This window comes from Alligator sinensis, unplaced genomic scaffold, assembly GCF_000455745.1.
Source record: "Alligator sinensis unplaced genomic scaffold, ASM45574v1 scaffold479_1, whole genome shotgun sequence".
NCBI lineage: Eukaryota > Metazoa > Chordata > Crocodylia > Alligatoridae > Alligator > Alligator sinensis.
In genome coordinates this window covers 756,111-782,340 of record NW_005842324.1, presented here as the reverse complement: position 1 = coordinate 782,340, position 26,230 = coordinate 756,111, and the positions used below count along the sequence as shown (strand labels likewise).

The 26,230-nt window shown below is 43.9% G+C and overlaps 1 protein-coding gene across 2 annotated transcripts in view; it reads right to left on the bottom strand.

Moving 5' to 3' along the window:
• Window positions 1-26,230, bottom strand: part of CDK14 (cyclin dependent kinase 14) — a 624,401-nt gene that overhangs the window by 133,324 nt on the left and 464,847 nt on the right. For both annotated transcript variants that reach the window (XM_014522234.2, XM_025210005.1), the window contains exon 11: window positions 15,346-15,394. In XM_014522234.2, the coding sequence (XP_014377720.1) occupies window positions 15,346-15,394 (49 nt within the window). The remainder of the gene's footprint in view (window positions 1-15,345; window positions 15,395-26,230) is intronic.

The following is a 26,230-nucleotide window of genomic DNA, read 5'->3' as shown; positions in this document are numbered from 1 at the left end:
ATGAGTGAAATTGAAGAGCTGGGACTTTCTGAGGGGTGGTCTTGAGTCTAAAAAGTTTGAGAACCACTGGATTAGACTCATATGTCTAATACTAGACTCATATATCTCCAATAAAAAGTATTTTTTCAAGGTAAAGCACTTAAACATAGGTTCAAACCTCAGAACATGCACATCAGACCATTAGTGCAGGATTACCTTTAACCACCATCACCTGGTTTGACTCAGCAAAGTACAGAAGAAAGGGAGAAGTTGTATTTACAATAAAGTTATTTTACTATTCCCACTGTGCTCAAAAGCCTGAATTTTTTTTTTAAAGTGGTGCCTATATATTTGAAGAGCAAGTTTGTACAATCACTCTTACTTCATTGCACGATTTTCACTGACTCACAATCATAAAATGTATGATTCTACCCCCTGGAATCCTAGTCTTTAACTTTTTCAGTCATAAATATGGAGCCCTCATCCCCAGTGATTGTTTTTTATTAGAAGTAGGAACTCTTCTACAACTATTAGAAATCTCCCTAGAAAATCTGAGAAAGACTCAAAGAGATACAAAAGGAAGCTAAAGGGTATGCTCAAGATTTTTGGCTGAAACTCTTCTGAGTTGTATTCAGAAAGCAGTAGACACAGGTAATTGCCCTGGAACATCCAAAAGCATCACATGAGCAACTGGTCCAGTCAAGAAAAAACAGCTCCACTGAAAGACTTAACTGGAAATGTCATTACTGATAAACAAAAACAACCTAAGTGTTGGATTGAACACTATGGAATTATACACTCCAGTAAGACTGAAATCAAACATGAGGAACTCAAAGGATTACCACAGTTCAAAGTTATGATGGATTTAGACAACAAGCCTACATTAGAAGATTTGCAGAAAGACGTTAAATTGATTCCTGGGAACAAGGCATCCAGCAAGGACTGTTTGCCTGCTGAAATCTACCGAAGTGCCATTGACAAATTACTTCAAAAGCTTCATGAAGTAATACTGTTCTGCTGGAAAGAGGAAGTAGTACCACAAGATTTCAAAGATGCTCAGTTTGTATAATTATACAAAAACAAAGGGGACAGAAGTGATTGAGACAACTATGGAGGTATTTCCCTGTTGAACAGTACCAGAGAAATTGTCACTCACATCACGCTCTCAGGATAGATTCTTTCACCTCGGAAGTCAATGCACTTTTTGCTCAGGACTCTGTGTGATTGCTATGATATCTTTGGTCAAGCAACTGCAAGAGAATTGTAGAGAAAAACGAATACTGCTGCTTTTGATACAACCAACAGACAGAGCCATTTTACTGTTCTAAAGAAACTGGGTTGTCCTCACCAGACTGTTGAACATGATTTGCTCATTATATCAAGGTATGAAAGCCAAGATAGTGTATGAAAACAAAGAATCAAATATCTTTGGCATCAACAATGGGGTGAAACAGGTGCGTCTTAGCCCCCATGCTCTTTAACATCTATTTTTCACTCCTGCTTCTTCATGCATTCAAGGACAGCAATGATGGCATTTATCTTTGAACTAGACTAGATGGAGGCTTGTTCAACATTGCAAGGCCGACAGAGAAAACCAAGGTAAAATAATTTGTTCTGAGAGATTTCCTGTTTGTGGATGACATGACCTTGGTTGCCCACAAAATCTCTTGGGCAGAATTTCTGAATTATGCAAGAGCTTTGGGATGGCAATTAGTCTCAAGAAAACTGTGATCATGTACCAAGGAGTGAAAGAACCAATACCTGACATCACTCTGGAGGATAAATCTCTTGGTGTCATTAACAGTTTTTGCTATTTAGGTTCTATGCTCAAGCAGGAATCTTGGCCTTCAGACTGAACTGACTAACAGAATCAGAAAAACAGCTATAAATTTTGGGCTATTACAGAAATGTACATGGATAACAGCAAACTATCAGCCAAGGTGAAGATGCGAATCTATGAGACTTGTGTGCTGTCATCCCTGCTTTATGGTTCAGAAATGTTGACTACACGTGCAAGGCATATCAAGAGACTGAACAGTTTCTACCTAACCCATCTGTGTAAGATCCTGAAAATAAAGCAGGAAGACAGAACACCAAAGACAGAGGAGCATGCAGGACTGAGACAGAAACCGCTGTCAAGAAGAGGAGGTTGTCATGGATTGGCCATGTCAGGAGAATGGGAGAAGACCATATCCCCAAGAATATTTTGTATAGTGAGAGTCAAGATGATTCTATAAAGTGGACTTGCCCTCTATGGCAGTACCGTGTCACGTGCAAAAATACAAAGTTGTTCAACATCAATGTAGAGAGCTGGGAGGAGCATGCAGAATCCCACCTGATCCACAGGTAACATCTGGAAATCTGGCACTGGTTGCAGCTCAACATGAAGTGGCTTTGATCCAGAGGATGGAAGCAAAGCAAGAAAGAAGAAAGCAGTATGCTGTAAATTTGGACTTCAACTTAGATAATATATGGATTTGTGAAACTTGTAACGAGCTGTGTCGCTCTTGAATTGGGCTTGTCAGCCACAAATGGATTCATCAGGCATCTGAATAGAACTCTTACATGTACACCATGATCCAGAGGATCGATAGTTGCCTACTCTAAGAAGTAGAAATTTCCAGCAGTTGATCCATTGTACAAACAAAGGTCCCATGTATATTTTAAATTATACCACCTTGGAGAATTCATTCTTATGGAAGCACATCTAACTTCTTGTGATGCATCCCTCCCACAACAGTAGCATATGTGAACTTTACAGGTATATGTAGCAAATATATTCTGGTATGAATAGTTCTCTCTCCTCATCCTGTTGTAAGAGTATATTTACCTTAGGATACTGTGAGCTGAAAGGCAAAGTGGTTAACGGTCACTGCAGTAGCATAGATATAATTGAGATGAATTGAACAGTGAAAGAACAAAGTTAAAACAGTTCAGAAACACCAAATTATGAATTATGAATTAATGTATTCTAATAACATCCCCAACATACTAATACATGGTGTAGGTGTTATTAAAAGCCATGTAAGCTGGATGCCTAGCTGTTAGGCTCTTGAAACCTCTGCCATAGAACTGAAGACCATGTGATTTTACACTGCGTGTCTTGCATAACATTTATAACTGTGGACTCTAGAAATTGAAGTTTTTAGCTAAAGTACTTATTGTTTCTTCTGGTTTCTCTAAAAACCCCTCAAAAATTAAATGGGTCACAGTTGTACCTATTTTAAGAGCTTTAGGAAATCTGACTTTTCACATACTAAGCCTGTTGACTTCACTTCTCTATTTTTTTGAGTAGCTCTCTAACAGCCATTCTTGGTTTCTTTCTGGTGTTCTATTGGTTCTAGTGCATATTTTTAAATGTATTATATTGCTTATCTCCTTATTTTGAGCAGCTACTTTCAGTAGATATTTAAAGAGGTAACAAGTTGTCAGTTATTGATTTACCTATTTTACTTTGACTTTATGATTTGCCTCCCTTATAGCTAGTGCAGCTAATTTATCATCAACTACCATTTTTCTCTAAACTCTCAGCTTCCACAATATCTTGCGTGAAAAAGCTTCCTTTTATTAGTTTTAAACTTACTATCTATTAGTTTAATGTTGTGACTCCCAGTTCTTGCGTTGTGAGATCCAAGGAACAGAGCCATGCCACCTGCTACAGAGGAAGAACCCGTCGCCCCTACCCCCCACCCCCAGCCCCTACCAAGCTAACCATGGGGTAAAATTCCTTCCTGATTCCAAAAACGGCAATCTGACCCTGAGCGGACAGGCAAGATTCTCTAGTCAGAAACCTTCAGGCTGAAGTCCCTGGAGGAGAGAAAAAAAAACTGAAGCTTATGCTCTCTATCCTTTCTTACTCCTGGCTTAAATAACCAAAATATTGAGCAGCCATCAGGAATGCTGATCTTCATTAGACCCCCAAATAAAAAAGACCCCTGTTGTGGTCATCTGATACTGGTATTTGGGTATGACAGAAAGGGCATGGGCAAAATCTTGGAGACTGAGCAAGTCTGAGTAAAGCCAACTGAAAAAGGGACACTCCTGTCTAAACCACAGAGAATTCAAATAAGTTTAATGAGGTAAATGAGAATAACATAGGATCTAAATGAGCATTTGAGATAAAATGACAAAATGGCTTGCCTCAGTACATCATCTTATTTTTGAAGGGGGATGGGTAAGTGCAGGCACCAATAAGAAGCCCAAAGGGCTATAGGAAAGGGCTTCAGGAGGCCAAAAGCCTCCTAAACAATGAGGGGGGTGGAGGTGGAGAAGCTTTCAAATACTTTCAAAGGCATTCAATGGATACTCATAAGGCAAAAAAAAATTTCTAGTTGAAGCTTGGGGTGTAATAAATTCCTACACACAAACAATTACTCAAAACATAGGATGAATTGATCCCATGTCTCCTTAATATTGACCAAAATGGGTAAGTGCGCTCACCGAATCTTGTGAACATGGAAATGAACACATACCAGATTAAGTCAAGAGAAGGACCCTTCTCTGTCAATTTAAGATAATTTCAAAATTATTACAAAGTACTTTTTTACAAACACCCCTCCACACATTAGAATCTTTCCATAGGCAAGCTTGCCTGATGCAGTACAGTGACTCCAATTGAACTACAGCTTCAAGGCTTTCTAAAATATTTCCCAGCTAGGCTCTAATCCTAATAAGGACCTATGCACATGCTTTATTTTAAATGCCATGAGAACAGGAATATTCACAGTATGTATAGTCAAGCACATGCATATACCTTTACAGGATCGTGGCCTTAGACTTGCTTTGAAGAGACCAGGTTCCAAACAATAAAACAAATGCATCTATTAAAGCCACACATGAAAAACTAATGATATAACCTTTTGGCTCATCAGGTTGGTTTTTAAATGATTAAGAGCCTGTTCTTAATTCTAACTGTCACAACCCAAGGGTGTGATTTTGTGTGCGCGCGCTTCGGCACTGCTAAATTATTTCCCGGTGGCTAGCAATTGGCTTGCTAGCCGTATAAGAGGCTTGAGTGGTTTCTGCCCAAGTTGGAGAACTCCAAGGAGAACCCCGCAAGGGAGGACTCCACAACCATCTGGAGGAGGAGGACTTCACGTCTTGTGAAGAACTCTAAGTGCTGCGGAGCCTAACGGACCCAGCGTGTGCCTTAAGAAGGCTATAGGGGTCTGATCAACCTCTGGCCTCTCCCCGTTGCCGAGCGATCCCTCGACAAACCCCTTCCCTGCGCGCAAGTTCCACGGAGCCTAGCAAACTTCGTGTGAGTGTATCCAGAGCTCTTCTCCAAGTTGTTTTCTTCGGTTGACATGACGGGCTTGCGTTTTTAGAGCCTTCAGCCGGATTGGGCTAGAGTTCGCGAGTTTAGAACTCTTGTCCGCTTTTCTTCTTTCCTATCTGTAACTGCAACTCAAGCAAGTTTTCCTGCCTGCACCGCGACCATCTACAGTGCAAGTAAAATAATCTTTAATCAACCGCTACGCGTCCGTGCCTAATTCTAGTCCGCCGGCCTGCATTCCCCGACCCGCGTGCCAGGGCTGCTGGCCACAGCCCGCCGCGCACCCCCAAGGGCCTCGGACCGCTCTGGGCCCGCACACTAACTAGCCTGAAGATTATTCCATTCTAAATTAACAAGCCCATATTTGTGTTATACAAATGAAAAACAAATTAAAAATGAAATTAGTGTTATTTTACAGTGCACGTTTTAGATTAGAAATCACATTTGCACTCTGTTTTACTAAATAAAGAAACAGTTCTAGGCTCAGCTAGTCTCTGAGGATTTTTTCACGTTAATTTTATAGCTGAATTATAAACACTTAAGAGTATGATTGCTATTATGGAAAAAATAATATAGTCAAGCAGGTGCCAGATATTGGAGCGTGAGTGTTTTCAAGTTGTCTTATATTTGTCATGCTGTCTCAAGATAGTATCCATGATGAGCAAATCATGTTCTGTACATTTGCTGAGGAGGGGGATACCATTGGAATTGACTTTCCCCACCCCCTCTTTCCCAATGATGCCACTCCACAGTTCGGAGTGTTGCCCAACTCTTGCACTGAAGTCACCCATGAGGATGAGCTTGTCTTCCTTGGCAGTGGCAGTCAGGACTATATCAAGACTTCATTAGAAATGTTCCTGGTTGACTTCATCATCAAGTGTGGGGGCATACACACTGATGACCGTAGCATAGTGGTTGTTACTGAGCTTGAGGCATAGAGTCATAAGGCATTCATTAATGCCCACAGGAAGTTCTGAAAGCCAACTGACAATCTTGCTCTTGATGGCAAAGCCATCCCCATGAATGCGCATATCTTCAGGTGACTTTCCTTTCCAAAAAAAGGTGTAGCCACCTCCTTCTTCTTTCATCTGGCCTTCATCTGCCCAGCGAGTCTCACTCTGGACAACAATATCAATGTCATATCTTGCAAGTTTCTAGCTACTATGGTGATTCTTCTTTCAGGATACACACTGTTCGGGGGAGTCCATGAGAGTGTGGGTCTGGTGGGACACCTGATCACCAAGCTGGGGGGATGTGGGGAGACACCCCAGCACACTCCCAGTGGACCTGGAAGTGGACCAGAAGTACTTCTGGTCCACTTCCAGGTTCATTGCCAAGCATGTGCCCCCCCGCACTCCTGTGGGACGCTCCATTTGCCCCAGCATCACAGCGTTCACAAGCCACACCTGGTACCTCAAGGTATGTAGAAAGAACATTTAAAGCTGTGTCTAGGGCCGAATCACTGGTTCTTCAAATCAGCATCAATCTTCAGATTCAGCTTCAGTTGAATCAAATCAGGGACAGTGATCCAAATCAACAAATCAAATCACTGTCCCTGATTTGGGCTGAATCTGAATCGAATAAGGCCCGTTTCGCACACCCCTGGTGGCAATCCAGCCAGAAGAATTTGAGACAGGTGTTGTTTAGGGCGCCTTTTCTAGCCCCTTCTGTGTTCAGGGTGAGCATAGGGAATCCTAAAGAGAATGGCTCAGTCATGGCCACATCTGTGTACTTGTGTCTTGGTAAGTGCATAACGATCATCACACGACTGTTGCCTATGTTCAGATTTGTGACTAGGAACTCCCAGAGATCACTGTTTTTGTCCCCGCCACCACATATCTGTCGCCATGGAACTTGATTTGTGGGAGATGTTAACATCCCTGGTAGAGGACTGAGCATGACATCTTTTAACAAGGGGAAGCCGGTGTGCAAGCATCAGCCACACAAACTTGACAGGATGGAGCCCTGAACTCAGTTGCAAAGATGTCCAAGACAACCAGAGACCTCCATCCCACTGCAGACCTCATCCACCTTTGCAGCCAGAGAGAGCCAGCATGTCCTCAAGTATGCCTGTTCCGCCATTGAGGTCTTCAGGAGTTTGGATCATGCTTAGTCTGGGACCTCACCTCAAACCTATTCACCAAGGGAGACCCTACCAGGAGTACAAGACTCCAGACAACATAGCTCTGAGGGTCATTGGAACACACAAGCCTCTCCACCATGATAAGGTTATGGTCCAAAGAGAGGCCTAACTATATTATTGTCAGAGCCCGTGATCGTACCAATATCCATATCACCCAAGTCTGGAGAGGTGCAGATGATGGCTGCATGGACCATCTAGTCAGATCAATCATGGACATGCAGCTTGTACCACAACACTGTAAATGACTGAAGGAATGTGGAAGAGATTTAATACCAAGACACTACAAGACCAAGCTAGATATGAGGCTCTTCAGCAACGCCTTACTGAGAGGCTCTCTGACCTACCTGATGACATCAAGGCTATCCAGGCACATTGGGAGGAACTTAGGAACGTTATTCACAAGGCATGCACTGAATCAACTGGATACTCCACTTACTGTGACCAAGATTGGTTTGATGAGAATAATGAGGAAATCCTAGCACTTATCCATTAAAAGAGAACTGTTTTCTGCAGTTGGCAAAATGAACCCTCCAACCAGTAAAAACAAGAGACTTACCACTGGCTTAAAGCTGTAGCTTAGAAGAGCCTACAGGATATCAAAAACCAGTGGCGGCAAGCAAAGGCCATGCAGATCCAGAGTTTCACTGATCAGCATGACCTGAGAAGCTTCTTTCAAGCAATAAAAGCCATCCATAGGCCATGTTTCAATGGCTCTACCCTTTTGCAATCCCAGGACGGTTTCACCCTTCTCACAGATAATGTACCCACTAAACAACGCTGGAAGGAGCACTTCATGATTCTACTCAACCGCAAATCTGAGGTCTCAGCTGCCACCATTGAGCCCATCCCTCAACACCCAGTAATAGAATCTCTTGCTGATCCCCCTTCCTTTAAGGAAGTCTGGTGTGCCATCACTCAGACCAAAACAATAAGGCACCAGGACCAGATGGCATTTCCGCAAAGGTCTTCAAAGCTGGTGGGAACAGCACAAGTGAGAAAATTTCACCAACTTCTCATCAAAACATAGGTTAACGAAGAAGCTCCACCTGACTTAAAGAATGCTAACATTGTGAAAATCTCCAAGAAAGGGGACAAGTCAGTGTGCAGGAATTACCAAAGCACTGCCCTCCTCTCTGCTGCTGGGCAGATTCTTACTCACATCCTTCTGAATTGCTACCTCCCCCTTGCCAAAGATGTCCTTCCAGAATTTCAGTGTGGCTTTAGATCATCACGGGATAACACCAACATGATTTTTGTTGCACAACAGATCCAGGAAAAGTGTAGAGAGCAACACCAGGAGCTGTTTATGGCATTCATTGACCTAACCGAGGCCTTCGACTCCATCAATTGTGAAGCCTTATGGAAGGTGATGGCTAGGTTTGGTTGTCCACTGAAGTTCATCAGCATCCTCAGGCTACTCCATGATGGGATGACTACCACAATTCTTTGCAATGGATCAGCAACAGAACCATTTACCATTTATACTGGTGTCAAGCAGGGCTGTGTCTTTGCCCTAACCCATTTCTCCATCTATCTTGCTGTGATTTTGATTCTCATTCATGACTGCCTCTTCCCAGAATTAGGGTTGAGTACTGAATGGATGGTCAGCTTTTCAACCTATGGTGCCTCCACAGCAAAACAAAAGTTACCAAGACTGGCTACTGAGTAAGCTTAAACGCAGGCAAAGCTAGGGCCAAAACAGCATTGTCAAATTTTATCACCATCTAAAAGTCTTTCAGCATTTGATCAGTCTCAAAGTCCACCTCCTGGAATTATGTGCTTGCATAAAAATGAAAGCTTTTATTTTACAAAAATCAGTAAGTTACTGGCCTTTATATCTGCAGCAGAAAACCTGAAAATATGAATCCTAAAGGCTCAAATATCAGAAAGCCAAGAAAAGGAAGCAGAATTACTCAGGGCATCCTTTCAGAGTAGGTTTTTGACAATAATGTTTTGGCCCAAACTCTGTCTGCTTTTAAGCTTCCTCAGTAGCCGGAAACCTACTCTGAAAGGATGCTTAAGAATTCTTCTGAAAAAGGGAAAGCCTTGATGGCACAGATCCAACTCTAGGGCAGACAGAGGCGCAGTATGCAAAGAAAGAAAGAAAAAATCACAGCATTCCCCCTGATCCCTGTCCAAAGGACAAGCATACTTTATGGCACAATGTTCCCAAACAGACATCTAATTTTATCCAGGCTATTGCTTGATTAAAAATGTTTTCTACCTTTTTAGTTAAAAGTACATATATTTTTTAAAAAAGGGCAATAAATATTTGAACCTCATATTTTTTGTAGAAAAGAAGAGAATTAGTCAAACTGGTTTAGTATCACTACAGAATTACTATAAACATTGAATTTTGGACCAAGGTTTTATGCCATGAATCTCTGAGCTACTGTTGCATGTATTCTATTCATAATAGGTAAGTAAATGTATGGAAAAAATTACTGAAACAGTACCCATAGGGCAAAGTTCTATCTTCCTTATAAGAAGGATGTTACTTCACCAAAGTGCCTCATCCTCAACCAAGCAGCTAGAGGAAGAGATGCTGTGTCATCATGGTGGGCGACTCCCTCCTGAGAGGCACGAACGGGCCGGATCCCATGGCATAGGAGGTTTGCTGCCTACCCGGAGCCAGGATCCAAGACATCACTGCGAGGATATCCGACCTCATTCAGCCCTCTGATTACTATCCCATGGTGCTCGTCTATGTGGGCATGAATGATGCAGCCAGGATTAGGTTGGACCATGTCATGAGTGACTACAGGGCTCTGGGGGTCAGGCTTAGGAAGTCAGGGACACAGGTGGTCTTCTTGTCCATCCTTCCGGTCAGTGGTCACTGTTAGCATCAGGACACCTGCATCAGGGAAGTCAACCTGGAGCTCCGGAGTTGGTGTCATCATATGGGTTTTGGCTTCTACAACCATGATCTGCGCTTCCATGAGAGAGGCGTCCTGGGACGAAATGGTCTTCATCTCTCTTCTAAAGGTAAGAGTCTGTTCTCTTACAGGTTGGCTGATCTCCTCTGAAGAGCTATAAGCTAGGTTCATTGGATCAGCCCAGGTAAGCACTAAGGGGCCTGATAGACATCAGGACAGGGGGGTACCAAGGGCACACATCAGGGGGCTTAAATGTCTTTAAACTAATGCTAGGAGCATGGGGAACAAGCAGGAGGAACTTGCACTCCTGCTTGTAAACAAAAACTCAACCTGGTTGGACTAACTGAAACCTGGTGGGACCCTACTCACGATTGGGCAGTAGCCATTGAGGGTTACAGGTTGTACAGATGGGATAGGAGTGGGGAAAAAGGTGGTGGTGGGGGGTTGCTCTCTATGTTAAGGAACAATATACATCCTCTATAATCAAGATGGGATCAGAGGAGGGCCAAACCAAGGTACTGTGGGACAGGAAACAAGAGGGTCAGGGGGAAAGGGACTTGGTAGTGGAGGTCTACTATAGACCGCCACATCAGGAGGTTGAGCTAGACCTGGAATTCTCCAGACAGCTCTCAGAGGCTGTATGGTTGAGAAATATGGTTGTCATGGGTGACCTAAACTACCCTGACATCTGCTGGGAGGAGCAGTCAGCCAAATCTAACTGCTTGCATAGGTTCTTAACCTGCATACAGGACCTCCACCTAATGCAGGAGGTATACAATCCCACTAGGGGAAATGCCTTGCTGGACTTGGTGTTAGCTACAAGGGATGACCTGGTGGGGAATCTGCAGGTACAAGGTAACCTAGGGGATAGTGACCATCGATTGATTGAATTCACTATCTAGTGAAGGGTGGGTAAACTAACCAGCAGGGTTGAAGTGCTAGACTTCAGAAAGGCCAAGTTCAGTGTGCTCAGGGGATTAGTTAGTGAGGCGTTAAATCTCAAGAACATTGGCGAAATGGGGATCCAGGAAGGGTGGTCATTCCTTAAGGGAGCAATCCTATGGGCTCAGAAGGAGACAATCCCATTGTGCATAAAAGGGGGGCAAAGGGACCAAGAAGCCCTCTTGGCTGAACAGGGAAGTCCAGGAAAGCCTAAGGGCAAAGAGAGAGGTATACAGGCTGTGGAAACAGGGGGTAGCTACCAAGGAGGAGTATACCTCCCTGGCTCGCACTTGCAGGGAATCAGTTAGGAAGGCCAAAGCAGGATTAGCGCTTAGGCTGGCAACAAAAATTAAGGACAACAAAAAGTCCTTCTTCGGGTATATAGGGAGCAAAAGGAAGGCTCGGGGTAGTATAGGACCCCTACAGGACAAACTAGGGCAATTGGTGACAGAGAGGGGGGGACAAAGCTGAGTTCTTCAATGAGTTTTTTGCATCTGTATTCCTAGACAGACCAAGACAAATTTCCCAGTTGGATCATAGACAGACACACAAGGGACACCAGCCCACCAACTGTTAGTGAAGACTTAGTGAAAGGGCATTTGGAGGGGCTGGATGTGTTCAAATCAGTGGGCCCGGATGAACTTCATCCAAGGGCTAACTGAAAGAATTGGCTAGTGTCATAGCAGAGCCTCTGGCATGGCTTTTCGAGCACTCATGGTGCTCCAGTCAGGTCTCAGAGGACTGGAAAAGGCCCAATGTGGTCCCTATTTTCAAGAAGGGGAAGAGTGAGGAACTGGGAAACTATAGGCCAGTTAGTCTCACCTCTATCCTTGGGAAAACTCTGGAAAAAATCATTAAGGGAGCCCAGCAGGGGAAATAATGCTGAAAGGAAATCAGCACAGATTCACTGCAGGTAGATCCTGCCTGACTAACTTTGTTTCTTCTTATGACTAGGTCACAAAATGCTTAGATGCAGGAGTCAAGGTAGATGTCATCTACTTAGACTTTAAGAAGGCCTTCGATATGATATCTCATTCTGTTCTCATAAATAAACTGATAGGCTGTGATGCAGATGATTACATGGTCAGGTGGGTGGCAAATTGGCTTAAGGGTCACACCCAGAGAGTGGTGGTGGATGGGTCAATATTGACCTCCAAGGCTCGGTCCTTGGACTGGTGCTATTCAATGTCTTCATCAGTGACTTGGATGAGGGGATGGAGAGCAGCCTGTCCAAGTTCACAGATGACAGCAAATTATGGGCCAACATTAACACCAGAGGGTAGGGAATGGATCCAGGTGGATGTGGACAAGTTGGAAAAATGGGCAGAACGAAACAGGATGCAGTTCAACAAAGGCAAGTGCAAAGTGCTGCACCTGGGCAAAAGAACCACCAACACACTTACAGGTTAGGGGATGACCTTCTCAGCAGCACAGCAGTGAAAAGGGACCTTGGAGTCATAGTAGACTTCAAGATGAACACAAGTCATCTATGTGACAAAGCGATCAAAAAGGCTAACCGCACCTTATCATGCATCTGCTAATGCATGATGAACAGGTCCAGGCAGGTGATGCTTCCCCTCTATGCGGCACTGGTCAGGCTGCAATTGGAGTACTGCGTCCAGTTCTGGGTGCCGCACTTCAAGAGGGATTTGGAGAACCTTAAGAGGGTTCAGAGGAGGGCCACTCGTATGGTCAGAGGCCTGTAGGCAAGGCCCTATGAGGAAAGACTGAGGGACTTAGATCTCTTCAGCCTTTGCAGGAGAAGGCTGAGAGGTGATCTTGTGGTTGCCTATAAATTCATCAGAGGACATCAGGGAATAGGAGATGCTCTATTTACTAGGGCACCCCCTGGAGTAACTAGGAACAATGGCCATAAATTGACAGAGAGCAGATTTAGGTTGGACATTAGAAATAACTTCTTCACAGTAAAGGTTGCTAGAATCTGGAATGGGATGGTGCTCTCCCCAACCTTAAGGGTCTTCAAGAGGAAACTGAACAAGCACCTAGTTGGGGTCATCTGACCCCAGCGCTCTTTCCTGCCCAGGGCAGGGGGTTGGACTCATTGACCTACTGAGGTCCCTTCTGACCCTAACATCTAAGAATCCTTGATTTGCTACAGATGTACCTGGTAAATAATTCAGTCTTCTGTTCACTTAGCCCTTGGTCTCTCTGGTAAAATTATCTGCAAAAGAATGCCAATTGAGTCCAACAAAATGGTAGCTTTGTATGGATGCCAGTTGTCTGGTAGTTTTGATTCTGTTACAAAAAAAGTGTGTCCAGAATAAACCAAAGCACATTCAAAAGAACCTAAGTCTCCCCTGAAAACTTATTTGCCTCACAAATGCAAGCATCTGGAAAACATCTTTTCCCACCCACCAATTCTAGGTTTTATTAATTTCATTTCAGAGTACAGAAGGTATTGACGCCATTCTATACTCTGTGCACAAGACTATTACACTGGTATCAGACTGCAGTAAATATATGTTGATAATTCATTTCTGATAAGAAGCACTGTATTTACCCGAATCCAAGATGATTCTGAATTTAAGAGAACCCTCTAATAATCAGATTCTATACATGGAAAATTTATAAATTTTTATTATTTTTCATGTATAGAATCTAAACATTGGAGGGTCTTAAATTTGTTCCTCCATTGCTACAGCAGGGCAAGCAGTGGCAGGGGGATAGATGGTAGGGGAGTCAATTTGCCTGACCTTTTTTCCTTCCCCTCCTCCCCTCCCTAGCCTTGCCCCCTGCTTCTGCTTGCCTGGAAGTGAATGAAAGAAAATATGAACAAAGTTGATAGTTCAAAGTGATGATCATGATACTTCTTCTGTAATGACTGTATCTGCAAAAAAAACGGCCATCTCCACAATGAGTACACTGCTAGCAGGCTTTCCTGTTTACAGAAAGGGAAATCCAGTTCATGGATGCCTCAACTAACATCACTATCAAATTATTTATGCTCTAGAAGACAAATTTCATAGGCCAGAGAGTTCCAAAGTTAATAATGACTTTGGATGCTGACTACAGCTAGTTTAAAGCACAGGCAGTCCTTGACTTACAACGTTTCACACTTACAACATTTATAAATTGACACAATGATTCAACTTCATGACGTCAGTTTCACCTCTACAATGCTTGATACGATGTGATGTCACACCAGCAAACAAGTTTGCTGCATTGCTCATTTCCCTGGAGAACATCTGTCCAAACTTCCTTGGACACTTTCTTTAAGAAAGCAGACAAGACTCCAGAAAAACCTGCAGCCAAGACTCCTGAGAAGACTCCAGCCAGGAACCCTTCAAAAAGTCCAACCAAGAGTCTTTCAAAAAGTCCAGCAAAGTCACCTCAAAGAAGTCCTTCTAAATCAATATGATTGCTATTTACAATATAAATACATTAATGTAGCTATATTACTCATCTATAATTGATTGAGTACAAACTTCTGGGTTATTTTTTAGCAAAAATAGGGTATCAGGCCTTGGTTCAGGAACCAATCCCCAATTTATAACATTGTTTCTTAAGAGAAAATTGGTTCCAAGTTACAACGTTTTGACTTAGGATGTGGTTTTCAAGAACCAATTGTGTTGTAAGTCTGAGGACTGCCTGTAGTTGATTTCAAAGTGAGCATTATTCAGCATTTTCTAAATATAAGGTCATTTAAAGACAACCTAAAATGGATATCCAAAAATTGAGGAACCCAGTATCACCTATCTTTTAAATCATGACTTTAGGACAAGAGATAGACATACACAAATTGTAGTGAATGGTCCAAAGACCTATATGTGTACTTCTAGCATAAAAATATATTTAGCATGCTAAATGCCCACAATGTTGTAAATAAATAAAAATCAAGTTTAATCTTAACATTTGGTATTTCCCAAAGCTGTTTGATTTAAAAAGTGACATGCATACAAATGACATTTGCTTTGGTGAGGAGGAAAAATATTTTTTTCCAGCTGAAAAGAAATCATGTAAAGAAAGTTCAGAGCTGATAAACACAGGAGTAGGTAATTCTGTAATGATTCCATATTACTATAGGAATGAAAAGAACAAAGGGCAACATAAGTTAACTACAGTAATTCCAGGCTGAAGAGTCAAACACTGTATAGAAAAATTTTACTTACTTATTCCATGCTTGTCTAAGGTTTTTAGGACCATACTGGGTAAATCGTTCTGTAACAAAAATAATGACATTTAAACTTTTGGTTTAATTATAGTAAAAAAAAAAAAAAAAAAAAAAGTATATGAACACATTTTAACTAGTAGCAGTAATTGCTAGTTAGCATTACTCCTAATCTTCCCTATTATGAGCTAAATACTGAAAGGCACAAAGGTAGGAATGGGGAGTGGGGAGGGAAGAGACACAGTAAAAAAACTATAAACAACAGACTTTGTGGGTGTAACTCATTTACAGTGAAGTCACTTTATACCAGAAACAATGCTTATTTTTGTCAGAACTCAGTAGTTAAGTGCCTCGGCACAGTGGAATTTTCTAGCACAATGAAGCTTTTCAGCACGGTGAAATTTTCCGCTACGGTGGAGAACCCCGATGCAGAAAAGTTCCCGCCATCCTTATGTAAATACGCACACCATTATTGGCTGGGTCTAAATTATTCCTATGTGGCGACTAGCAGTTGTTTCTTTAGCCGTATAAAAGTTAGAGCAGTTTCCGCCCAAGTCGGAGAACTCCGCGCCCATCTCGGAGTGAACTTGGCAGACTGATCACCCACCAATGACTCCTCGCCATCGACTTTCCCGACGTACCCCGTGTCCTGCATGCTCGTTGAATTGTTGCACTCCGTGTCCTGCATGCTCATTGACTTGTCCTCAGACATCTCACCTCGGTTTCTAGAGCTCTCGTTCGGTTTGCAACTGTAACTGAAGTTAACTCTTCGCCTACGCTGTGTCCATTGACAGTGTAAGTAAAGTAATCTTGGTTTAATAGATACGCTTCTGTGCCTAATTCTGCTCCATCGCGGGAAACTACCCACCTGCCGTTTCCCGGCCTACCACTCAACCGCTACAATTTTTATACCCACTTTGAGGCCATTATATACTTCTAAAGTGGTACAAACAGGTTTTAAATGCACATGAAAAACAGACCTAATGTTTCTTTATCATGAAAACATTCTTGGCAATCTTAGTTTTCTGATACCGTATTTCAGAGGTTAATATTTTATACTAGTTAACTGAGTTTTCTGTGATATACATTTATATAGCTAAAAATGTTGACAGTCGCATGAAAATCCTCTTTTTACAAGGTGCATAAATGTAACTGAATACACTGCAAGTATAGTGATGGCTTCTTTCTTTATCTCCACACATTACACTTTTCTTCAAAAGTCTGTGTGTAAATACTGCCTCAATCAGTTACTGCCCATTCTTCCTCTACAGGACTGTAGTTGGCCAGTGCAGAATTCTTAGAAAAGTGGGAGGGACAGATATTGCATTTCTCTTTAAAGGGTAAGCAAAGCATGCCCCAGATATAAAAATAAAGACTAGCTGGCTCGTTTAGGAATTGCCAACAATATTAATTCAGGTCTTGGAATATAGTTATCAATTTAGTAGGTAATACATTTATTAGAACAACTCCCATGTTGGCACTGGAGTACTAAGGGGAGTAAACTGTAGGACAATAGGGACAAACTTTTTTGGCAGGTATGCCACAAACTAGCCCTTGCCCGCACCAAGCACCACTCTGATCCCTTTTCCCAAACTGCTGCTCTGCTTTCTGGTCCTTGCCTTGTGATCCCTGCCTGATTGGCTGCAATGCTTTTTGCCCTCTGCCACTGTGATGCCTGCTCCCTACCATACGTTAGCCAGCCCTGAAGTAGGAAAATATTTTAGTGAGCAAAGAAAGGAGACATAACTCTGAGAGAATAAGTATAGAACAAGCCACCATCTTTACAGTTACCCTACAAACTAGAATCATTTTGCTATACTGTATCTGTGGGAACAAATAATCTCACTATATTTATGTTAGCTTTATGTATTGTTTTTATTTTCATTTGCTTTTCAGATTAGAATATTGGGAAGAAAACCTTAACTCTGAGACTTCCTGCCTAAAGTAATAAGTGATAGGCTTTTAATACTTTAGCAGTAAAAGTACGTTCCTCAACAAATATATCTTATAAAACTAAAATATGCACGTATATGATGCATACCTTAAAACAGTAAAAACATTTGCCAAGAGGATTTCCTGCTAAAAACACTATTACATTTACTTAGCATTTACATGAGTGGTGCTCAGATGAAATACTGCAATGCTGAACATCTTTGTTATTCTAGTCTTATAAAAAGTTTAGTAAATTACTGTACCAAGAACTAAAGTGCCTTCCCACTCCAATTATGGTTAAACTGAAGAAAATTCAAAGCATATTATCTAAGGCACTCACTAGCTTGTAGCGTAACAGGGAAGTGCAATTAATTTAAACCTGCAGGGTGATTTTTCACCTATTTCCATTATGCTCTGATACTGTGGTAGATACACAGCAGCAGGGGTTAAGGAAAGAGAGGAAGAGTAGAAAAGTGAGAAATTACTGTGTACATAATTGCACAAAGTAGCAAGTGAAGAGTTTCTACTCCAGTTCTCTCTGTGCATATACTGCAATTAAATTATCTTACTTCTGAGGTACACTGAATAAAACTATGGGAAATAACAAATATTTATATATATATTTATCTTTATTGCATAATGCATGTAATGCAACTGCTGCATATATGACTGTAGAAAGAGACACTAATTATGGTAGATTTTTGAAGGATGTAAGTACTGACAATCATTACTACATTCAAGATAATGGAGGCCCACAGGAAATATCATGATATGAAAGCAGTGTCCATGATCAGATATAAAAATATAACAGAATATGAGAGAAAGAGGTAGGACTGAATTAAATACTTTACAAATTAAGTGACTCAAGCAAAATATCAGCCATGGAATTTAATACAAAATTAACTGGGAAATTAGCATTATAATCTAAGTTCCTAAACTCGACCCATTGCTTAATGGCTCAATCACTGTTGAGGTAAAGTCTTGATTTCCCAAATGACAACAACAAAGCTAACACTGGATTTAGCAGGGAGGGCCTGGAACAAACCCTTGAATTTAAGTTTAAAAATACTGTATGTCTTGCTGGAGCACGGACTGGTGCAGCCATTGATCAATGCATACAGAAATCAAACAGGCCTGTTAGCTGCATGAACCAAAGTAGTCCTCAGTAACAGCTTGAGCTATAGACCTTGGTGTCTGGAAAGCAGACCGTACATGGCCTAAACAAAAATGCTGGAAAAGTTAGGAATATTAACTTTTAGGCATATCAGATGACCAACAAATGGAAATGAGGAGATAAGCTGGGAACAAAACACCAGAATAGAGCTTAGAGTGTCCTCGTAAACAGACCCCCCTCTCCAGCGGGAAGGTCACAATGTCCAGTGAAAACTGGATGTGAGTGAAGGATGTAACCTAAAAACATTTAGTGACTGGTAAGGATTCGAATGCATATGCTGTAAACATAAGATTGTTTTGATCAATCTATAAAAGAGACCTAGAAACCCTGAATACTTTGGGCCAATATGGGTATATTTCATGCCAGTTTCTAGGCTTGCAAATAAACCTCACTGGCACCATGCCTGATGTATACTGCTAGTGTCTGGTTGTTTGGGACCAATAAGCCCCAAAGAATCTTTCTTACTAAGAATGAGGGCCTGTACTCTCTTAATTACAACTAATAAGGTCATTAAAAGTACTACTAGTAGTATTATAGTATCACCAATGGTATCCTGACAGTGCACAAAAAACATCCAAACAGAGGGAGCCTGAAATGACCAGTACTATTCCACCCTCAATGCTGACTGCACCAGACATGACAGGAGTCTGACACGAGTGACTGTTGGGCTACGGACAGAAGTTGCACATAAACCGGTTTAAGTGATCAGAAACTGGTTTAACCCCATAACAGAACAGCTCAGTGCACATAAGCCAGTTTCAAAATGGCTGTAACTGGTTTGAAATAAACCTGGTTGACTGTAGTATCAGACTTAGCTGATTTAGGTCAATCCGGTTTATGAAACTTCTGTCCCAGACCCCTTCCTGGTTCAAGTTAAATCACTGTCCCCCAGCATGCTTTTCAGCCCTGGGATGGGCTATACTGTCTGCTCCAGAGAGCAGGGTTGGCTCCGCCTCTCTGCTCCCTAGCTGGAGTAGTGAGGGCTGGCTGACAAGGGACCCAGCTGGGGACCGCAGCTGGGTCTGCCTGGGGGCAGGGGGCAGGAAGCAGCCCCTGCCAGACTTCTCCCTGCTGAAGTGGAGGGGACGGGAGTGTAGGGAGAGGCACGGCGGGGGGGAAGGAGCAAAAGCCTGAGTGGGACTGCCCCCCCAGGCAAACCACAGCTAGGGTCTGGGAGGGGCTTTAATCCCCCCTTCTCCAGCTCAGTGTGCTGGCCACACCCTCTGCTCTCCACTAGAGCAGGGAATGGGGTGTGGGGGTGGGGGCAACAGCCTGGGAGGGACTGCCCCCCAGGCAAACCCCAGCTGGAGACTGGGGTTTGGGAAGGGCTTTAATCTCCCCTTCCCCAGCAGGCACAGTGCTGGCAGGAAACCAGCAGACTTCATCTCTTCCCACCGCTGGCAGAGACTGAGGCAGGCAAGCAGTTGATAAGGGGAGGGAGAAGGGAAGGGGGCATGATTCTCCTTAGCTCCCCCAGACCATGGGGAAGGTCGAAGAGGCCAAGGAACCAGAGTTGGAGGGGCTGGCTGCCTGCCACCTGTGAGCACAGAGCCAAGCCCTGCAGGACCAGACTGAGAGGTAGGAGGTGTTGGCAAAGACCTAGCACAATCATCCCATGTATGTGCTGGAAATTGAGCTAAGGGAATGGGAGAGGGTCCCAGACTGCTTGGGCTGGTGTGACCAAAAGAAAGCAGAGAACTACATTTCCATTATGAAGCAGAACCTGTAAAAGGTGGGAGACTGGAATACCTAAGCAGTGACAAAAGATACTGAATGCATGAGGGTCTTGCCAAAGGTGCTATAGGTGACAAGCATACTAATGTCAAGACACCCAAGGGGGAGAAGGGGTGCAAGTTCATCAATAAAAACCCAAGTAGAGCTGAGGCCCATGGGATCTCCACTCCAACACCTGACACCACCTGCTGATTCCCAAAGAAGGACTTTCTAATACCTGGCTGTACAGAAACACTCTGCCCCCAGGATTACATACGACTTATGCAAGGCTTTGTCTTGTCTTTTTGGTTTATTATGTTCCATTTTAAATTAGACTAAGCTGTATGTGCTCTCACTGTGTTTTACTAGGCGTATCTTTGCTTAGGCAAAATTTTTGGATGTTCTTTGTTAGGTGCCTGAGGTTCAAATTGCTGTGTTCAATATATGCTTGCTTCAGAGAAAGGACTATTCTTGTTCCAGCTTTTATGAATTCAATGCCACTGCCTTTTTCCCCACCCATCCCCTCCTCAGCCTGGCAGGAGCTGCCCTACCCCTGAGCAGGGTGGGGCAGAAGTCTGGCAGGCGCTACGCCCCCCCACACACACTCAGTCAGACCTGGGCTGGGGTCTCATGCAGGCCACAGTGGGTTAAAAGCTCCCCTTCCCCCTGCCTCAGTCCCTGGACTGGAGCTGAGGGCTGGCCACACCCACTCCATTTGAGCAGGGAGTGGGGGGAAAAGCCTTGAAGCTTCATCCCCTCCCTTTGGCAGTGGCTGGCAAGCTGGGAGGCATGCTCTAGTGCCCCCCAGCTTCTAGCCTGAGCCACTGCAGGCATGGGGCTGCATTCCCAGAATCAAAAGTGAATGTCTGTCCCTTGCTTCTCAGTTTAATCTGTGCAGCTTAGACTAACTTGCAAAGACTGAATTGGTTTCAGCCTCAAGCTTTTTGACTGCACTTAGCCCCAGAGCCCAACAAATATAAGTGAAAATACAGTAACAAATTGATGATAAAGAAAGCATAAGTGCATAAAATAGAAAAAAAAATAAAGGTGTATTTCTAAATTTTGAAACCAAAGTAGTATTCAAGAAATAACATTTGTTCAATATTTGAGCAGAATTGCACATTAGACTATTTTGGTACAGGGAAGTGGAAGGTGGAAAGAAAGCTAAACTGACTTGACACACTGTTGAAAAGCTAACCTAAATATGTAGAAAACCAAAACCGCTGAATTTGATTTTTCTGTCAACCTGTAATATGTATATGCAGATCCTTAGCTGCTGCAAACTGACAGAGCTACACAAACTTCACTAGAGCTATACCACATTACACTAGGGCTGTTTGCAGATGTAAAAAAAAATTAAACCCCAAAACAGTGTTTTACTTTAGACTCAGTGTGCCCCCGTGCCAAACCCAGCGCATGCCCAGAAGAGGCATTGCATTAGTTTGACCCAGCTCACCCAACATCTGTATAGATTGGGCACTTCAGTGGGGCTTTTTTGGTGTTTTTATCTTATAGCCGATTGAATCAGCTTTAGATAAAAGTACCAAAAGGCCGCTCTGAAGTGTGTGATCTATACAGATGCTGTGGGGCGGGAGGGGGAGGAGGGGGGAAGGTTACACCTGTCATCAGCCTAGGAGACTCTCTGCTAGAGTAGGCTGGCAAATGCATTACTTGCTCGACTAGGATGACAAAAGGTCTAGGTAATGAACTTCCTCCATTCTTACTACATAAAGGAAACCTTAGGTTCGATACTTGTTCTAGTCAGCTTTCAGGCTTTTGCTCAAGAGTAATGTTCTAAAGACTGGTCCCTTTCTGGGGTACATTTGAAAGTACCGTTGTGCTGAATGGGGAAAAATACGTGAAGCTGAACGAGCAGGACAGTTGGTCTCTGGAGTGCTAGGGAACCGAGGGACACACTGGAAACTAAGCAATCAACTTTTTAGAAAATAGTCTTGATATTTCTACATTAAAAATAAGCAAGCATATTTTTTTTCTTCAGGAAAACCGGTAAAAACAAACTCAGTGCTGCCATCTTTTACAGGAAATTGTCTTACAACAATATGGTTATAATCAGCAAGCTTATCTATCAGAAAAAAGGGTAAAAGGTTAAAAGAGTTTATCAGCTACCTTATGAACCCCAAAAGCAGCTTTCCTGAATAACTGGAGGGATTATATTACATCTGTACATCTAAAAAGTACATAGGGGCCATGAATGTCTTCAGCATAAGTATCAGGGAAAGTGCAATCTACCAAATACAATCCAAGACAACCCCCACCTCCATTTACCATGAGGACAATTTACCGGAGTGGATGGAGTTCCTCCCCCTGCTTCACCAGAGTCCAGTCTTGGATTTAACTGGGGGAGGGAAGGGAGCGGGGGTGGAGGGGGAAGGAGCAGGAGCTGTGGCTCTGACTCAAGCCCCAACCTGGATTCAGGGTTGGAGTTGGAGGCACAGATGCTGCCCCCACCCCCACTGCCCCTGTTCCCATCCACCCCTGCAGCTTACCCTCCAGTCTGCACTCCAGTTCAGGGCAAGAAGCACATGTTGGCTCTGACACCTATACAGCCATGCAGCAGTGTTTGTGGAGATGGTAGCTCTGGAGTCAGGTGTGCAGGGTTATAAGTGGGAGGGGCAGGATTCAGAGGGTGCAGGCACCAGGGGGCAGAGACATGGGAGGGTGCAGGCAAGAGGGAGGGCAGGTACCCAGTGGCAGGGGGAAAAGTGGTGGGGAGGCAGGTGGGTCAGATGTCAGGGGGAGGGCAAGTGTCAGGGGGAGGGGCAAGTGGTGGCAGTAGGGACAGGTGGCAGGGGGAAAGAGACAGGGGTCAGGCCACTTGACTCCCCCACTGCCTGCCCCACTACTGCTGCTTACTCTGCTAGACTGGTAGAGAGAAAGAGAAAAAACAGAAAAGCGCCCAATAAAAAGAAGAGATACAGGGGACAGTAAAGAGCCAGAGAAGGTCAGGAAAGAGTGATAACAAATGGAATGAAAAAAGATAACAGAACAAAACCCTTCATCCAGCAAATAAGGCTGTCAATAGATAGGGTCAGGACATTTAGATGATGAAATAATCAACATATATTATTTTGCTGGAGCCAACATGATTCATGGAGACATGATGGTTTTAGTAACGTTTTCATCTGAAAAGGCTTTCATAGTGAGAAAGAAAGAGTCATGCTTTTGGGTCTGGTGGGGAAGGCACTGACCTAGAAGGAAGAATGCCCAGTCCTTTCTTTAGAGAGCTCTGGAATGAAAAACATTGCCCTGAATACGGAAAGATGACAATATTGTACACACTGAAAGTTGTGAGACAGAATTAGTGTCCAGTTCTAGTTGTTCAACTGTTTCTTCTTATGTTTGCAGATCAAAACTGCCTGACCAAAACACTTAAGGATGCTTGTTACATCCAGCAAGTGAATTTGGGACAGCTGGGCTTGTAACACTAATCAAATGCAAATATAATATAAAAATAATCATCTTAAGTACTACTGAAGCTAATGAAAAGATGTGAAAATTTTTGGAACCTCCTTCACTCTGCAATCATTTTTAGTTACTGCCTAGCCTTGCACAAACTAATAACCATGGTAATGAGTGCAGTATGAATGCCTAAATACGATTAGATTAGGTTTGATAGTGCATGCTTCCTTGACACAGAATACTAATGCATATTTTATTGATCCCATCCTTAAAAGATACTGACATATATTTGTGCACTGGAATTTAATATTTGGTTTACTAACATGCCATCAAAACATACTGTGTAAAACGATTAAAAAAAAATCTTCACTCCCAGTAACCGCAAGAATTAAGGTTGTAACAGAACCCACCATATATAACTCCATAATGACAACAGTGTTAGGAAGTTCAGAACTAGCAATGCAAAGAATTATGGAACGTATTAGCCATTTTAGTCTGTAAATAACAAAAGAGGGAAGCAGGATGCCACTAAATACCCATCATAATATTAATTCTACGTCTTTGTGACATTCAAGAACTTTAGGTTGAGGCTTTGAAGAGTTTAAGGGACTTAGGTCCATAGATCCAGAGAGGGTGGGCATCTAACTTCCTTTGAAAATCTATTTTAGCCTTCAAAGACCAATTTCAATCATACAATGCAACTATAAACTATTGTTAAATTAAATATGATAAAAGGTGCCTCCTAGCACCTGACCCCATGGGGCCCTTCCATGATTATACTAGGAAGGGCAGGTGTGATTTAAATGAGCAAACTGAAAATTTACGTTTTTCCTTCACACAGTCTCCTGCTTGGTTTCATACCTATCTAAAAGGAATTCTCTATGTATCCATGAGTGGATCTAGGATTTTAGAAAGGGGGGGAGGGGGAGGACAGGGGGAAGTGAGGGACAACTGCATCACTGCACGCAACCCCCACCCCCTAGATCCACTCTTTTATGTAACATTATTTATTTGTCCAAACAGCTCTCTTAAGATGAGAGATATATTAACTCCCTTTTTTACAAAGGAAGATTTTATCCCTCCTGAATTTCACAGTCTATTACTAAGTAGCCTGCTTCCCCTAATAATTGATATTTAAAATCTCCCAGAGTGGCTCAAGCCTATTAGGTCACACAAACCAGTTTACTTGATCAGAAACTGTTTTAAACCTGTAACAGAACAGACTCCCCCAGCATCCAGGCATGCTCTCTGGGCTGGGCGGGGCTCTCTGCTCTAGCCACAGGGCTGACCCCACCCCTCTGCTCTCTAGCCCAAACAGAGACCTGCCCTAGTGGAGACACCGGCAGGCATAGCCCCATTAAGGCAAAGTGAGCAGGGATGGGGTTAAGTCTTCCCTCCTCCTCTTCTCCTACCACAGCTGGGATCAGCCTGTCTGCCAGGGAGCAGAGGGGAGGGGACTGCAATGGGTGCCCCTGGAGGTGGCAGACCCCAGGTACAAGTAAGGGACAGTCAGGAATTAACCCTTCTCCCTGCCCCCTTCACCTTTAACGGGGCCATACGGGGTTGGCTGTCCCACTGGGTGGGGAAGGGGGCTCTGTTCCACGCTGGGGGGCACTTTTCCACCTCTTCCTCCTCCAGGGAAACTCTATGAGGTGCTGGATAAAGACTCTTCCTCCTCCTTCCCTTCCCTCCCACCACTGCAGGGCTTGGAGTGGAAGGCTCCATGTTATCCTGCCTAGCCCCAGAGTGGGTGTGGGAGGGCAGGGGGAGGCTCTGTTCCATGACGGGAGGAACTCTTCCCCCTCCTCTTCCTCCTCCCGGAGGGCAGCAAGAATGGGGAACTCAGCTGAGCAGGGTATGGGCATTTACGGTGTGAAGAAGTGTGAAGAGTGTAGGGACCCCCACACACTCCCCATCATAGCGTGCAGCCCTCACTGCCTGGCAGCAGCAGCAGGCAGGGAGGTCAGGGCACCAGTGCTGTGTGGGGGAATGGAGCAGAGCTTGCCTTACCCACACGGGTCTGTTTCCTGAGCCTGCAGCTCCAGCACTCTCAGCAGGGGAAGCCCCGCACTGGAGCCAGCTACGTCCTCTGCTCCCTTCTGTGCAGGTCCCTGTACTCTGCCGGAGTGGATGGAGTTCTGCCCCCTGCTTTACCACAGAGTCCAGTGCAGGGCTTCCCTCTGTGAGTGTGGAGCTGTAGGAGCATGGTGCGGAGCCCATGATATAGGGGCAGCCAGCGCTGCACTGGGGGTGAGGCGTGCAGCCCCATGCAGCCTGCCCAGCCACTTCTATCCCTGGGGTTCCGAGCTGCGTGCCTGGAGCGCCGCACACACAGAGGGGAAGCCCTGCACTGCACACACAGAGGGGAAGCCCTGCACTGGACCCCGCAGGGAAGCAGGAGGCGGGGCTCCCTCCACTCCCAGCAGAGTGCAGGGACTTGCACAGAGGGGGCAGGGGAAGCAGCTGGTTCCAGTGCAGGGCTTCCCCCACTGAGAGTGCTGGAGCTGCAAGCTCAGGGAAGAGAGTCTGGGAAATAAAAACAGGCTCTGCTCCCTCCCCGTGCAGCACTGGCTGGAGCCACACCTGTGCCGGGCACAAGTGCCCCGACCTCCCTGCCTGCTGCTGCTGCCCGGCAGGCGGGGGCGCG